This window comes from Neolamprologus brichardi, chromosome 9 (genome assembly GCF_056152115.1).
Source record: "Neolamprologus brichardi isolate AB-2024 chromosome 9, ASM5615211v1, whole genome shotgun sequence".
In the NCBI taxonomy this organism is placed as follows: domain Eukaryota; kingdom Metazoa; phylum Chordata; class Actinopteri; order Cichliformes; family Cichlidae; genus Neolamprologus; species Neolamprologus brichardi.
In genome coordinates, this window is record NC_142112.1 from 39209367 (window position 1) to 39222703 (window position 13337).

A 13337-nucleotide genomic window follows, 5' to 3' on the forward strand; every position below is an offset into this window, starting at 1 on the left:
ACCCACAGAGGTTAGGAAAGAAGGACATAACTGCTGCGACGATACCTGGTGGTTTATACCACATTAATCCTCTTTTTGACACGTGGCATAACCAAAATGCATAAACTAGATTTAAGTTTTTATTTAGTGTGACCCAAAACGAGTTAGTGAGTCCACACACTGAGCAGGAAACCGTTCACAGAGGTGAAGATGTAGGCTTCTTCCAGGTCAGAAGTGCTTCTATAAGCACAGCTTTCGCCATCTGGTGGCAAATGCAGGTTTAAGCACTTCTGCACAGGCCACAGGGATGATTTGCACGGTCAGTATTTTGCTGACACTTCATGTGAGCTGTGTTATCATCATGCTGATATGCAGCGTGTACACTGCTCTCTGAGCTGTTACACACATGACATACAGAAACATCACAGGGACGGTCTGTATGTCTGATGAGGCTGATGTGAGCTGGCACAGCAGCAGTGGACGTCTTCATTAGCAGCGGGTTTCTGGAAGTTCAGCAGAAGTTCTTTATAAACCCGTGCAGATCAATAACACGCCATCAACCCACTTCTCATTTTGTCAGTATAACAAAGCTCAAAGCAGCTGCTAGAAAACGTCCTTATAACAACAACACGGATGCAAGGATGAAGAAATATTGCTTCCTTTTTTCTTACAGAAAGAGGCCACTGAATGATGCAGGTGAACGGCATGTGCTGGGGGGGCCAAACGAAGAGCCAACAGCTCCTTCTAGTGGTGTGTCTGCTGTACTACACACCTGTAGTTACATAACAAACAAGAGCAGCAGCTATAATGAGGCCGTGTTTGTCCAAAGGGCGATTTCCTGTCTGTGTTAAGTGTTTAATGTTTATCTGGAGACATGACCTGACAGATCTGATGGTTTCTCAGAGGCCATAAAGAAAGTCTGTAAAGAAACGGGATTATAATTTCACAGCACAGATATGACAATGATTAAGTGTGAGAGGGCACACACGTGAGTCATGAAACCAGAAAAAGCTGCTAAAGTTAAACGAGCGGTTGCTTTCCTGTGGTCTCATTTCAGTTTATTTCCAGTGAACAAAGATCTTAATGGACAACTTGAATGGGTTTGAATGTGCTTTTATTGTTAGTATTCAGCATCCGCATTGTTAAAAGGCATTCAAAGCAAAGAGTCAAATCACTGGTTCAATCAGGAGGGTAAAAAACAGACGAGGTTACAGAGTTTCCTGTGTCAGAGTGCAGCTCAGTTTGTCAAAGTTTGGGAGAAATTCATCACCTGAAAACGATCATTTTAGTGGTGACTGGACACTGCAGTGAGTTTAGTTTTTCATTTGTGTCATTAATGATAAAGCTCAAAACCTTATTCTTCCTTTAAATATTAATGAAGCTTTAAACTTGTTTTGTTTGTTCAAAAAGTTCATAACAAGACAGAAAATCATTTGTGAACAATCGGCGACTCATTTTACAAACTCGGGGATTTTTCTGATGAAGTTTAAATGTTCATCGACACAAACTTCAAACACATTATGAAGGTGATGAAATGAGGTCCAAACATCTCGTTTAAATGTTAAAAATCTCTTTTAATGGATATTTTCTGGATCTAAAATATGTCTTTTACGTTTTATTGATTTGTAAAATCTGTTCTCAAATATGCCAAATAAACTGAAAACTACGATTCTTATTTGTTATGTTATTTTCATAAAGTGTGGTTTATTCTAGCCGTCCAGAGGAGGCGGAGTTATAGATGGTAAGAAATAAAGCTGCTTCAATATTAGAGTAGAGAAGTGGAAAAACCTCCAAATCTGTGGAATTAAAAAAAGTTACATTTGTACTTCAAAACTGATTTGTAAACGCGATCATTAAAGCGGTAACTTGTGCTCTTTTTTGGCTCCGCCCACTCATCCAGAAGTGGTGCTGATTGGTGGAAATGGTGATTACTTTGCAGGGTAAGGGATGTCGACCTCAACAAATCCAGACACCTGAGTAAAGACAAACAGCTCGTCATGAAAACAGTCGTTACAAACTTTCACACATGATATCAAACACCACGAGGCAGAAATATAATCAAAACCTAACAAAATGCTAAATAATATGAGTTAACTATGATTCTAACATCTAAGTTTGACTTTGTGCATTGTTTTACTTTGAGCGGCTGTTTATAAGTTTGTAGTTTTACTGTAGCTGTTTGAATCCTGCTTATAATTATAGTTTGTTGATAATATTTTAAATAAAAAACAAATAAACTGCGTTCAGATGTCTAATAAGATTAATTGCTAAGTAAAAAATTAAAGAATTATGGTAAATGAAATCCCCGTGGCATGGTTTAACTAACATCTGTCGTCTCAAGTGCTGATCCGACCAATCAGCACGCAGTAGCAGAGTGCTTGTGTTTGATGTCGAACCAAAATAAAACACTGCGTCTTGGCGCCCTCTGGAGGCTCCGAGAGGATATTCAGAGGGCACCAACCTGTAACTACACTTAACAATTTCAAGGAAGTAAGAGGGCGTGTGGAGGAAACTGGAGCCGTTCTGGTTTTAATGGTCAGGTTGTGCTGGTTACCTGACGGACTTCCTGGCAGTCCATCAACGCCGTGATCCGACGCAGTCCAGGCAGCCAAGGGATGAATGTCTCCTGCCAGGTGATGGTAGCCTGAGGAGGGATCTCTCTGAAAATCACACAGAGTAAAGTGTTCAACACAGAACATCCCGACGTCAGTCCACAGCGTCCGAGGCGTGTTTACCTGTAGTATTTAGACTTTGGACTTATGAGCCCCGCTCCCTCGAGGGATAGATTGACGCCACGCAGAGGAAAGCCGAAATTGTTGGTGAACTCCACTTTGACACCCATCTCCTGGTTCAGCAGAGGCTCCCCGTTCAACTAGAGGAAGAGTCCAAAGTTACAGTCACTGTACAAAGTCCAGCACAGTCTGTCTCAGAAAAACAAAAGTGGACCCCTTCTGCTAATTTCCAGATCCACATTTTCATTCCTGGACTAGAGCAGCTTTGCATGCATCACAGTTCAAAATAATGCTTCTTTGTCTTATCACGGGCCTTCAGCCCTTCACTACATCCTCTGAAAAATGCAGTTTTAGCTCCTCCCCCTTTTAAAGCCAACTTTCTGGTCGCTTTGTTGGAGATATTTAACAACTCATCGTTCTAAATAATTGACTGATGAAAAAACCTCGCCATGTATTAGGCCTATTTCTTCTTTGTGCGCCTTACCGTCACTTTGAGGTCCGGGGTCTGCAGCTCCAGCACCTTTAAGTCAAGCACATGCAGGTTATCAGACTGTCCGCTCACAATGAAGCGCAGGCAGGTCTGAGAGCTCAGCTGGGCCTGGTACTCATAAGCTGGGATCGTAAACGGCACACTATAACCTGTAAAACAGAGAGACATGCTAAAACGTTCATCACCAAATCTTCAGACTTTAAAACAACAAGATTGTGGTGGAGCTCACTCTGGTAGGGCAGCACAGTCACATCGAAGGTGATGTCTTTGAAGTGACTGACCACAACTCCAGTGTAGAAGGTGATGTCACAGTCCAGGAGAGCCGTCACGTTTCTGAGGACTTTACCCTTGTTCTTGAAGGTCGCTACCAGCTGCACATCCTGACCTATAACACACTGCAGATGAAGAGAGAGCCAAGTGAGCCACATGCGTTCTGGGTCTCCTCAGGATTTCTATGCTTTTAAATGGACAAATGCACTCTTTGTCAAAATGCAAGCTATTAAATTCCAAAACTTGGTGAAGCTTAAAACAGCGCAAATAATGTATAAAGTAAGAAATAAATTGCTTCCAAAAGAAATCTGTAAATTGTTCATAGAAAGAGAAGGTGGGTATAACTTAAGAGGGAAATGGAATTTAAAAATACAAAGTGCTAGAACAACTTTAAGAACTATGTCTATCTCAATTGCAGGAGTTAAATTATGGAACAGTCTAACAGAAGAAATAAAAGACAGTAAAAACATAAAACAGTTTAAAGTAAAATATAAAAACCTGATTTTAAATAAGTATAACAATGAAGAAAAAGGGGTTAACCCAGGACGGTAATGTTGCTGGTAATGGTGTTGTGGTTCTTTTTTTGGGTTTTTTTTGTTTTGTTTTGTTTTGGTTGTTTGTTTTTCCATAATTTGTGTATCTGCAAATATACACCTTCTGTATTTTTATATGAAAGAAACTATACTGTGGTGGGGATTGCTAATTTCTAGTTTTTGATTTATGTATATTTTGTTTTGTTTTGCTTTACTTTTGTTTCATATGTTGTTTGTTTAATTTGAGACTAAAAAAAAATAAAATAAATAAATAAATAAATAAAAAATTTTTGAATGAGAGGTAAAACTTGAGGGGGTAGGGACAAATAAGTAAATACTTCTACCTACTCCTTTTCAAACAAATAATGGAATAATATATTGTAATGATTGTGAAGGCTCATGTTTGAAATGTTTGAAATAAAAATGAACTGAACTGAACTAAATGCCTCAATTTTAAACAAGAGCAGTGACACAGTGGCACTGTTATTGTACTTAAATGGTCTCCACAGTAAACAGATGTGTAACGGAGCAATTTTGGGATGTATCAGATGTGCTGCAACCGTGTGATGGACCACCTTTCCAGCACCTTGCATGAATAGTTAGAGGCTCTGAGGGCAAACAGGGTCCCACCCAATATTAGCAGGGTGTTCCTAATAAAGTGAACTGTGCTCTACAAGTGCACAATTTGAATGTGAAGGTAGCAGACAGGTGTGTTACCGGCTCCACGACGATGGTGACGGACAGGTCATCCTCAGGCACATCACTGTGATCCCTCTCACAGCCGAACCCCTCCGCCCGGGTCATGGTCGCCTCATCTTCTGCACTTCCTGTGATAAAAAAGCACAAACGTCTGATTCAGTTCACTCAGTTTATTTATAATTGTGTTTGCTTGTTGGGTTTGATGCCCTGTGATCGTTACCTTCAGGGAACTTGTAGGTGTTTGTGATGTTGGTCTGTTGTTGTGAGCCCACAGCTTTGGTTAAAATCTTCTCTCCAATGTACGTCTTGTCCACTCTGAAGGGAGACAGATTCCCGTACTTATCTCTCTTCAGGAAGACCACGTCACTGTTCACCTGGAGGAAACGATTTCAAGATATTGTGAAACTCTGTGCCGATAAGATATCGTCCCATTGGTTTTTATGCTTCGCTAACCTCAGCGAACACAAAGCCGCAGTCAAACGGGTAACACACGCGACCCTCCTTAATGGCAATGACCGGTGCTGGACCACAGCGGAAAAAGCCTACGAACAAGCACAGACCTGTTAACTCTCTGTTTAACTGTTGTTTCTTAATCTGTGCGCTCATCTGTTTGTCTCACCGTCACTGGTCTCCTGAGGCGTGGAGTCAACCACCTGCCATCCTTCCAGCCCGGGCGGCAAATCAGGACGCTTAATCATCACCTCGTTCCAGCAGTGGTAGTTCCTGCAGAGAGAGGCAGTGTAGCTAGTGCACTCCCAACGCTGGTTGAGTTCAAACACATGGGAAAGGGTGTCTAGCACTGAAGTCTTTCCCAAACCAAGCTCACAGGAACATTGTAATCATGATACGGTACCAGATGGAGTCCCTGGTGTTGCGTCTGTCTGGGGTGCCATCAGCATTGAAGAGGATGTCAGTCTTCAGGTTGCCCGTGTTGTCATGAGCTGAATTGTAGTTGGTGATGACCCTTGCTGGGATGCCAAGGCATCTGAGGACTGCAAGGATGTGAAATATATAAAAGCTGTTTATTCAGGTTTTTGTTCCTGCAGAATTTCAATCAGTGCCTTGAATGGGCCACAGCCCAATTGGATCTGTGGTGCAGAATAATAAAATGGTTGCATAATCAATATTTCAGTACAAGTGAACTCTAAAATGTAATGAGCCAAACACTTATGAAAATAAATCATCATCAGTATGTGTAATTACACATGCACGACAGTTCACTTAGTTTGAGTCTTTCTATGAAGGTGTTATGTGGTCACTGTAGTCATGTTGGGTGTCTTTGAGAGTTTTTGTTGCTGTTGTCATTGTTTTAGATCTTTTTGATGGTTGGCTAAACAGCAGGGTTATTAAATATGAAGGTGAAAAAGTTGCTGACCAACATTTCTGATTCCTCACAACTTCAAGTACAGGAGAGATCCAGGTGAAATTTCAGGGAGGAATCATAGCAAGAGGAGCCTTCTGTCAATATTTAGGTTTAAAGAAAACCTTCCAAATAACTTTTCTGAGATGGGTAAACAGCTGCCCATCTGATATGATGAAAACATTTAAAAGGTAGAGCGTGTAAAAGTTTTCACTGCTGCATATCGGTACGCTGAGTTTGGTTTTCTTACTCCTCACAAAAGCAGTGCGTAATCCAAGCAACGGTTGCTGCTATAGGACAAACATGTTTTAGTCAGCCAAGAGCAATCAAAACCATCACAATTAGACTGTTCCCCAGAGTGTTTCTGCTATTGTTTGAACTGGAGTCGCCCTGGAGTTTTTCCCAATCTGTGGAAGGCTGTAGGTCCAGTGTTAACCTCAGTCACTGAATCTCACTGACTGATGACAATAATAGTAAAGTGAGTTGTTGGTAAGAGCCACCATTTTTGGCACTGTTAGCCTCTGTTAGCCTCTGTTAGCAGCTGTTACCCTCTCTTAGCAGCTGTTAGCCTCTGTTAGCAGCTGTTAGCCTCTGTTAGCATCTGTTAGCTCCTGTTAGTCAAAAGTTAATTAAACTTCGTTTGAAGTGGATGCAATTTTGTTGGACTCCAATACTTAGTGAATAAACTCTCATAAAAACTGTTAATGTTATCAAACTGTTTATCGAAGGAAAGTGTGATTGTTAGGATGCTTGAGCCTAACGCTAGCTAGCATAATTTTAGCTTATAGCTAGCTGTAGTTGTTTAGCCGGCACTTGTCAGCTATCCGGAGACGGGAGGGTCACATGTTCAATTTGCTGACAATAAGTAATTGTGATAATATCAGGAATAAATGAGCATGTTTATGCATGTTTTTGTTTTTAGAGCCCTGACTTCAGTCGAAGAAATGAATGAAATTTCATTGCGATGTCGGTGGCGTTGTTCTCGTGATTTGCATTTTTGCTTCTTTGATAAATGGGACTCTCAGATGATGTAAACAACTTCACCTCTCCTCTGCCTTTGGCACACTATATATATGTAAAGTCAGAAGGGAGATGTTCTCCTCGGCTCCTCTATTTAAATATGATGGAGTAACTTGTTCCTGTGTAATTTTAAAATATTGCTTATCAGTTCATAAAAATGCATATTTAGCTTCCTCTAAGAATCATTTTCTTATTAAATTACATTAAAAAATTACTGAGTGTTCCTCTAATGTTTATTGTATTGAAAAATCGCTTTCTTGGAGCAATTGTAAAATTGATTTGCTTGCATTTTTTAATAGTATTTAAATGTGTTTTTCAGCCCTGAAATGTAACGAAAGCTCCTGAACCTATGAAGTTATGAAGCTTATAAAATTACTGGAAAAATAAGAAAAAAGTACCCAATATGTTCCTAAACCTATGTAGTTTGAGGGCCTGTAAGTTTGAAAGTACTCACAGAATGAAGGTAACATTTTATGCTAAAGTTACTGCAGTTAAAAGTCAGCTGATTCTGAGGAGGTGAGGTGGGATGAAGTAAACAGAGCACATGCTTACAGGTGTTGAAGACTCCAGCGTACACCCAGCACTGAGCGAAACAGACCGGGACTCCGGTGTTGGCGTACTGCAGCAGGATTTTGGTGCTGCCAGTCCAAGACGTCGGGGGTTTGCCCATGGAATAGTCATTGCTCCAGTTCCCAACCATCACACCGTTGTCATCCTGAGAGTTCATCTGCAGGAGCGGGCAGGTCAAAGGTCAGCAAAAAATAACTGACTTCTCTTTTTTAAGGAATTCAACCTCTCATCTCTGGTGTGGTACCCCACAAGGTCCTGCTGTCGCACCTTTCATTGAGCGGTTGTACCCTACAGCAGCCGGTCTTGTACAATAAAAACGTTCACCAGTGACTTCTTTATGTTCTGTTGATGTTGGGCCAAAACAAAAGGCAACTGACCTGATTTGAAAGGTAATAATATGCGTGTTTAGCATGTTAACCTGCCTAAACCCATTTGTTCTTCTTGACCTTGTGCTATTTAAGAGCTTAATGTACTGTATGAGACTGGAGCAGGGGACCCAGAGAAAACCCACCAGGCAAGGGGAAAACAAAACCCTGTTGAAACCCAGAACCTGCTTGCATCAAGGCAACGACAAAGTCTTAAAATCAAGACATTAGATTGAATATTTCACCCTATTTCTTTTAGTGTTTGGTCAAACATTGACTGTCCTGAAAGTGCACCTTAAATCTAGAAGATAGGGTGAAACTGCATTTTGATCTTTGAAAAAGTGCAAATAGTTAACTTGAGGACATTTCCCCATTGCTATGACTATGGTGACACAGTTAATCAGTGCTCAGGCTCTGTATTCTCACCATGGCAGATCCCACCCTGACCAGCTTGACCACGTTGCCCCGGTCGTAGATTGGCATCTGTGACGCATCCAGAACGAAGATACAGGCGTCCAAAATGCCGCGCTCAAACTGCAGAGAGTGCATTTTAATTAATTATAAGCTGATAAATTAATCAAGAAATTACTTTATTGTTTTTATGTGATCAAGTATTTGTACTTACCTGCCCAAATGTCCATGGACGCTCTACCACAGCGCTAGATGAACCCAGGTAGAGCACCCCTTCATCATTCAGGACGTACTCCTGTCTTTCTACTTCATTAGGAAGAAACACGTGATCGTCTGCAAACAGAAACGCTTTGCTGTAAGAACTTTCATTTGTCCATTTGTAAATGTCAGTCAAACACAGAGACTTAGAGTTCATTATCATCTACATCTACAGAAAAATACAACGGTGTGTCATCTGCATAACTATGGTAACAAATGCTGTGCTGTCTTATAAGGTTTCTAAGCAGCAGCATAAGAAGAAATGTAAGGGATCAAGACGCCTGCCTTGTGGAACTCCACAGAAACCTCACCGATCTCCACAGATGATCAACAACCCACTGTTCCTGCCGGTGAATGTAGATTTTATGATCTGTCGTACTGAAGGCCTCATTCAGTCTCTAAAATGTTCTATAACCAGACTGTACTTACCACTGTTTCCATCTTTCTTTAAGAAACCACTTCACTTGTACAAATATTACAGGAGGTTGGATATTTGTCTGTAATCAGTATATTTGTGGTTTAACTAAGGACATTTTAAAGCAGAGGGAAAGTTTCTCAAGTAATGGATCAGTGATCATCGTGACAGGCTTGACGATAAATTATAAACGTAAACAAGGTCATCAGTGCGAACAGTGGGATCTGAGATATGCTTTTGCCTGATGAGGGGAATCGATTGGTTGAAAAAGAGGTATGATGGACCTCTGACGAACTCTGGAAGAGCGATGACAGATATTCCACACCTTTAATATTATAAAGGGTCACTTTTGCGTAACTATGAGATGTATGAAAAATTATGCAATGGATTTTACATATCTGAAAAAAAAAAAAGTATGTCATTTATCTTTGGTAGACTGAGGTGCAGATGAAGCTGCACTGATTCTCATCATAATTGTACTTTTACTCTACCAGCAGGGGGCAGTAAGCGCAGAGGAAATGGTACCTGGACACCAGGCGTTGAAGAGCAGGTACAGGTCAGTGGTGGGGTCCCTCTTGGTGCGCTGCATGCCCCTGCCAGTGGAGATGGCCACGTACACCTGAAACTTCCCCACAATGGCGGCGGCATCTGGTGTGATGCCGAACATCACAGATGCACCCTGAGATTGCAGAATCCGGCCTGACCACGAACTGCTGCCACGGTTACCGAAGGTCACCATCACCAGGGAGCCCTTATTGGGCGAAGGATCGGAGCCTGATGGAAGAGTTATTTTTTAACTCTTCATTTATCCAAGAGAGGCGTGGCATCATTTCTCATTGTAATAAGAAAAATGCAATGGGATGTTTTTACGTTACAAAAACACATTTTTAGGAGTTGGTTATTTCTACCTTACATCAATAAAAATAAACACATAAAATCCTGGTCAGACAGGTTACATTTTTATATTTTAAAGACTTCAGTTTGTGTATTTGAGGCCAGATGTGTGTGAACATCTGTCAGCTCTGCAGTTGTGTGTTCAACATGGAGTGTTTCCTAATGGCCGGGCCGTGGGGAGAGCTGTGCACTAATTAAGCAGCCAAACGAATGTGAAGCTGCTTAATGAACTGACGGCCGTCTGATTGCTCAGTGGGCGGCTGTTAACGAGCGTCTCTTCATCAGCTAATTGGTTAATGAGGGAGCACCCCCTCCCCCCCCCCACACACACATGTGTCAGTTTAGAGAAAAATGTTAATTAGCAACACTCAGACCAGGCAGAGGAACAAAATTTAAAAAAATGACCTGAGATACTAAAAACTGTGTGTGAACAAAATCCGGGTATTTTAACAAGTTACTGATCGCTGTTAATGCTCAGGTAGGTCGAGCAGGCGGGGAGGAAACCTCAAACAGTTCACTGTTCACTAAACTGGAAAAAGACGGATAAGCTGCCATCATACAATTTAAGGCAAACTATAATCCCAACGATACCAAAACCAAAGCCACACTCGTCTTTGAGGATTCTCTGAAATATGGCCGTTTCATTTATGGGCTGATATTGGGAGGAGGGGTCTCACAACAACGAATCATGCCAGCGTGAAAAGACACCAAATGTTTAAAAAATTAAGGGAATTTTAAACTGTATCAGTAGCCTCTCGGAACATTTGTTGCAACATTTGTTTCAATTTCTTTATTTTACTCTATGAAAAATACCAAAGATAAGTTTGATGTTAAATAGTATTTTAGCACCAACGAGGTGACTTCCAATGAAAACACTGCATATCTCAGCGTGGTGTCCTTAAAAAGATCTGAGAGCACTGGACAGACGAAGCTCTACGGCACATGAAGAGTATCGAAGCCCAGAGTTCAAACTCACCAATCGTAAACTCGATGTGGAAGTCGTCCTCCGGAGCCAGCGGGCGGTTGAAGGTCACCTGCATGACGAACTCCTGACCACGGCGCACCACCAGGTTCTGCATGTAGTAGTCGGTGGTGTAGTGCTTCGGCTTGTTGGCGTCCTGACACATGTTGATTTTCAGCGCCTCCAGCAACACTGAGGGGGCGGGGACAAAGCAGAGGACGCTGGTCATCGACTGGCAGCCATGACAGGTGAAATATAGCAGCTCCTCGCTTCAGAGTGTTGCAGAGTACTCAACAACAAGACAGCGCAGGAGGTGCCAACGTAAAACAACAGGGCTGGAAACGAGCAGGTGCGCTGTAAACGGTCCCCAGAGACAGGTGACGCAAGCTGGCCTCACCTCCACCAGGTGCAAACGCTCTGGGCGTGACCTCAGATTCAGCAACGCCTTCAAAAGGTTCAAATTCTGGAACGCCATCTGAATGTGACAGGTTGGAGGTCGGCAGCTGGAGGAGAAAGTTGTCAAAAGTCAGGCAATAACTCGTTTTTGGTTAAATTCAAAATGAACTGTTAATTTTGTTGTGAGGCTACCGGCTTGGCGTAGCGCCCCTTCTGGGATTCAGCGGTTGGACCAGTCATGGTTGTCAAAGGTCAAAGGTTACACTGGGATGATTGGTCAAAGAAAAAGAAAAAGTCTTAAGAAAAAGTTTAAAGCATCGTATTTTTTAATATATTCTTATGTATCTTTCTTTTATTTAAAAAGAAAGACGACAATTATTTACGATGTAAATAGAAAAACTAATAATAACAATAAAATGATGAGTTCCAATGTAAAATATGAATCATTATTGTTTACACTGTAAATAAATAAAGAGCAGCAGGAGCAGGTACAAGCTCTGCTCGAGCTTCAGACACTCACCGCTCTGATGAAGAGGAGGTCTGATGAAGAGGAGCTCGTCCTGCTGCGTCTCTGATCAGATGGCGATCGAGTCGACTTCAGCATCACTTTATATCCACGCACACTTCCTCTTTTCACACACACTGTGTTTCCCGTCACTTCTGAGGACTCGCACTGAACAGCTCATGACCCAGCAGGCGGCCTTGACCCACCCGATCATGTCGTAGCACCCACAGTGGGCGGAGGTCACGCTGACCTCTGGCTCCATTCAAAACTTCCATTAGAAAGTCTCAGATTTTAGTTGCAGCACAAACTGAATTAACCATCTTAACCCAACAGAAACAAAACTAACGTGATTGAATCCTATGGTTAAATATGAAATCGATAAAGTCGATTCTAGTTCAATTTTTTCTTTGTTTTCTGGTCGACTCTTCACAGCGTTGCTTCACCTCGTTGAGGTTTGCAGCATTTGTGCTGCTGCGCTCGGACCTTCGTCCTGCTGACTGCTCCGAGCTTCAGCTGTGGGACACACGGCTGGTCCACAGACGAGCTGGTGTCCGCTCAGATCATCCTCTCTCCAGCGTGCTGAAGCTGTGTGAGGTGTTCGTGCCGAGTTTGGTCTCATTTGAAGGACGTTGTTCTTATTTCGTTCAGATGCAGCTTTGCAAACCTAAGCCATGCTGCCATGTTCTTGTTAGAGAGAAGAAGCTTCTAATTGTGCTGTCATGAACTTTAACCTTTAACATGCTGACTGGGACCAGTCAGGGCTTCTCTGAGCGTTCCACAGTCGGACGTTCACTCCTGGGAAGACTGACGACGTCTTTAATGTTTTCCAATTAAAAAATCTTTCTCAGATTAGGACGACAGACCTGAAAGCTCCACACATGCACACTGTGAAAACATCTGCTTCTACTGAGATGCTCACACTGATGAACATTCGAACACCAGCACTCGGGTGATCCTTCATTCCTGTTGAAGCAGTGAAGATGGTTTTCACCGTGTGTTTAAATAATAAACAATAATCTGAGGCTGTATTTATGTGAAAGTAAGACCTGCTGCAGTGACCAGAGTACAGGTACAGTAATGTCAGGACTTGGGTTCTAGAGGTTCTTCAGTCATCTGCACTTTCACGTCGGGCCCCAGGCTACAGTCTGGGCTAGCATGCTAAGGCAAAGCTAGCCTGCACCTCAAACGCAGTGACGAGCAGTGTTGGTCAAGTTACTTGAAAAAAGTAATCAGTAAATAATTACTGATTACTTCCCCAAAAAAGTAATCCCGTTACTTTACTGATTACTTATTTTCAAAAGTAATTAATTACTTAGTTACTTAGTTACTTTTTAAAAACACGATTTACAACCTGAATAGGTGATAAAGTGATAGATCTTTCAGCCCAATTCTACTTTTTCTTCATAATCCATCATACAAAATGTAATCAAATGGAAAAGTCTCTTTTTAAAACTTGTTTTATTAGTTTTAATCTTTTAA

General features: G+C 41.8%; 1 protein-coding gene across 2 annotated transcripts; it reads right to left on the reverse strand.

Moving 5' to 3' along the window:
* Positions 1 to 1076: 1076 nt before the first annotated feature.
* Positions 1077 to 12381, reverse strand: LOC102790634 (coagulation factor XIII A chain-like). Of its 2 annotated transcripts, XM_087845682.1 has the most exons (18): positions 11874 to 12381; positions 11546 to 11617; positions 11355 to 11460; positions 10973 to 11149; positions 9628 to 9876; positions 8644 to 8762; positions 8445 to 8552; positions 7636 to 7810; positions 5557 to 5695; positions 5323 to 5426; positions 5157 to 5245; positions 4924 to 5077; positions 4722 to 4831; positions 3431 to 3596; positions 3196 to 3350; positions 2715 to 2851; positions 2534 to 2639; positions 1077 to 1952 (listed from the first exon to the last, which is right to left on the reverse strand). In XM_087845682.1, exons 2-18 carry the CDS (start codon positions 11591 to 11593, stop codon positions 1908 to 1910), a joined length of 2187 nt encoding a protein of 728 aa, XP_087701808.1. In that variant the 5' UTR covers positions 11594 to 11617; positions 11874 to 12381; the 3' UTR covers positions 1077 to 1907. The 2 variants fall into 2 exon arrangements, with proteins under 2 accessions (XP_087701808.1, XP_087701807.1); XM_087845681.1 differs by lacking the exon at positions 11874 to 12381 and having other exon boundaries at positions 11546 to 11749.
* Between the last annotated feature and the right edge of the window lie 956 nt (positions 12382 to 13337).

Excerpts from the sequence above, each read along its gene's own strand:
- LOC102790634 (XM_087845682.1), bottom strand. The coding sequence starts at position 11,593 with ATGACTGGTCCAACCGCTGAATCCCAGAAGGGGCGCTACGCCAAGCCG. Across the intron at positions 11,461-11,545 it reads AGGGGCGCTACGCCAAGCCG|CTGCCGACCTCCAACCTGTC; the intron begins GTAGCCTCACAA and ends TTTCTCCTCCAG. Across the intron at positions 2,640-2,714 it reads CCAAAGTCTAAATACTACAG|AGAGATCCCTCCTCAGGCTA; the intron begins GTAAACACGCCT and ends TGTGATTTTCAG.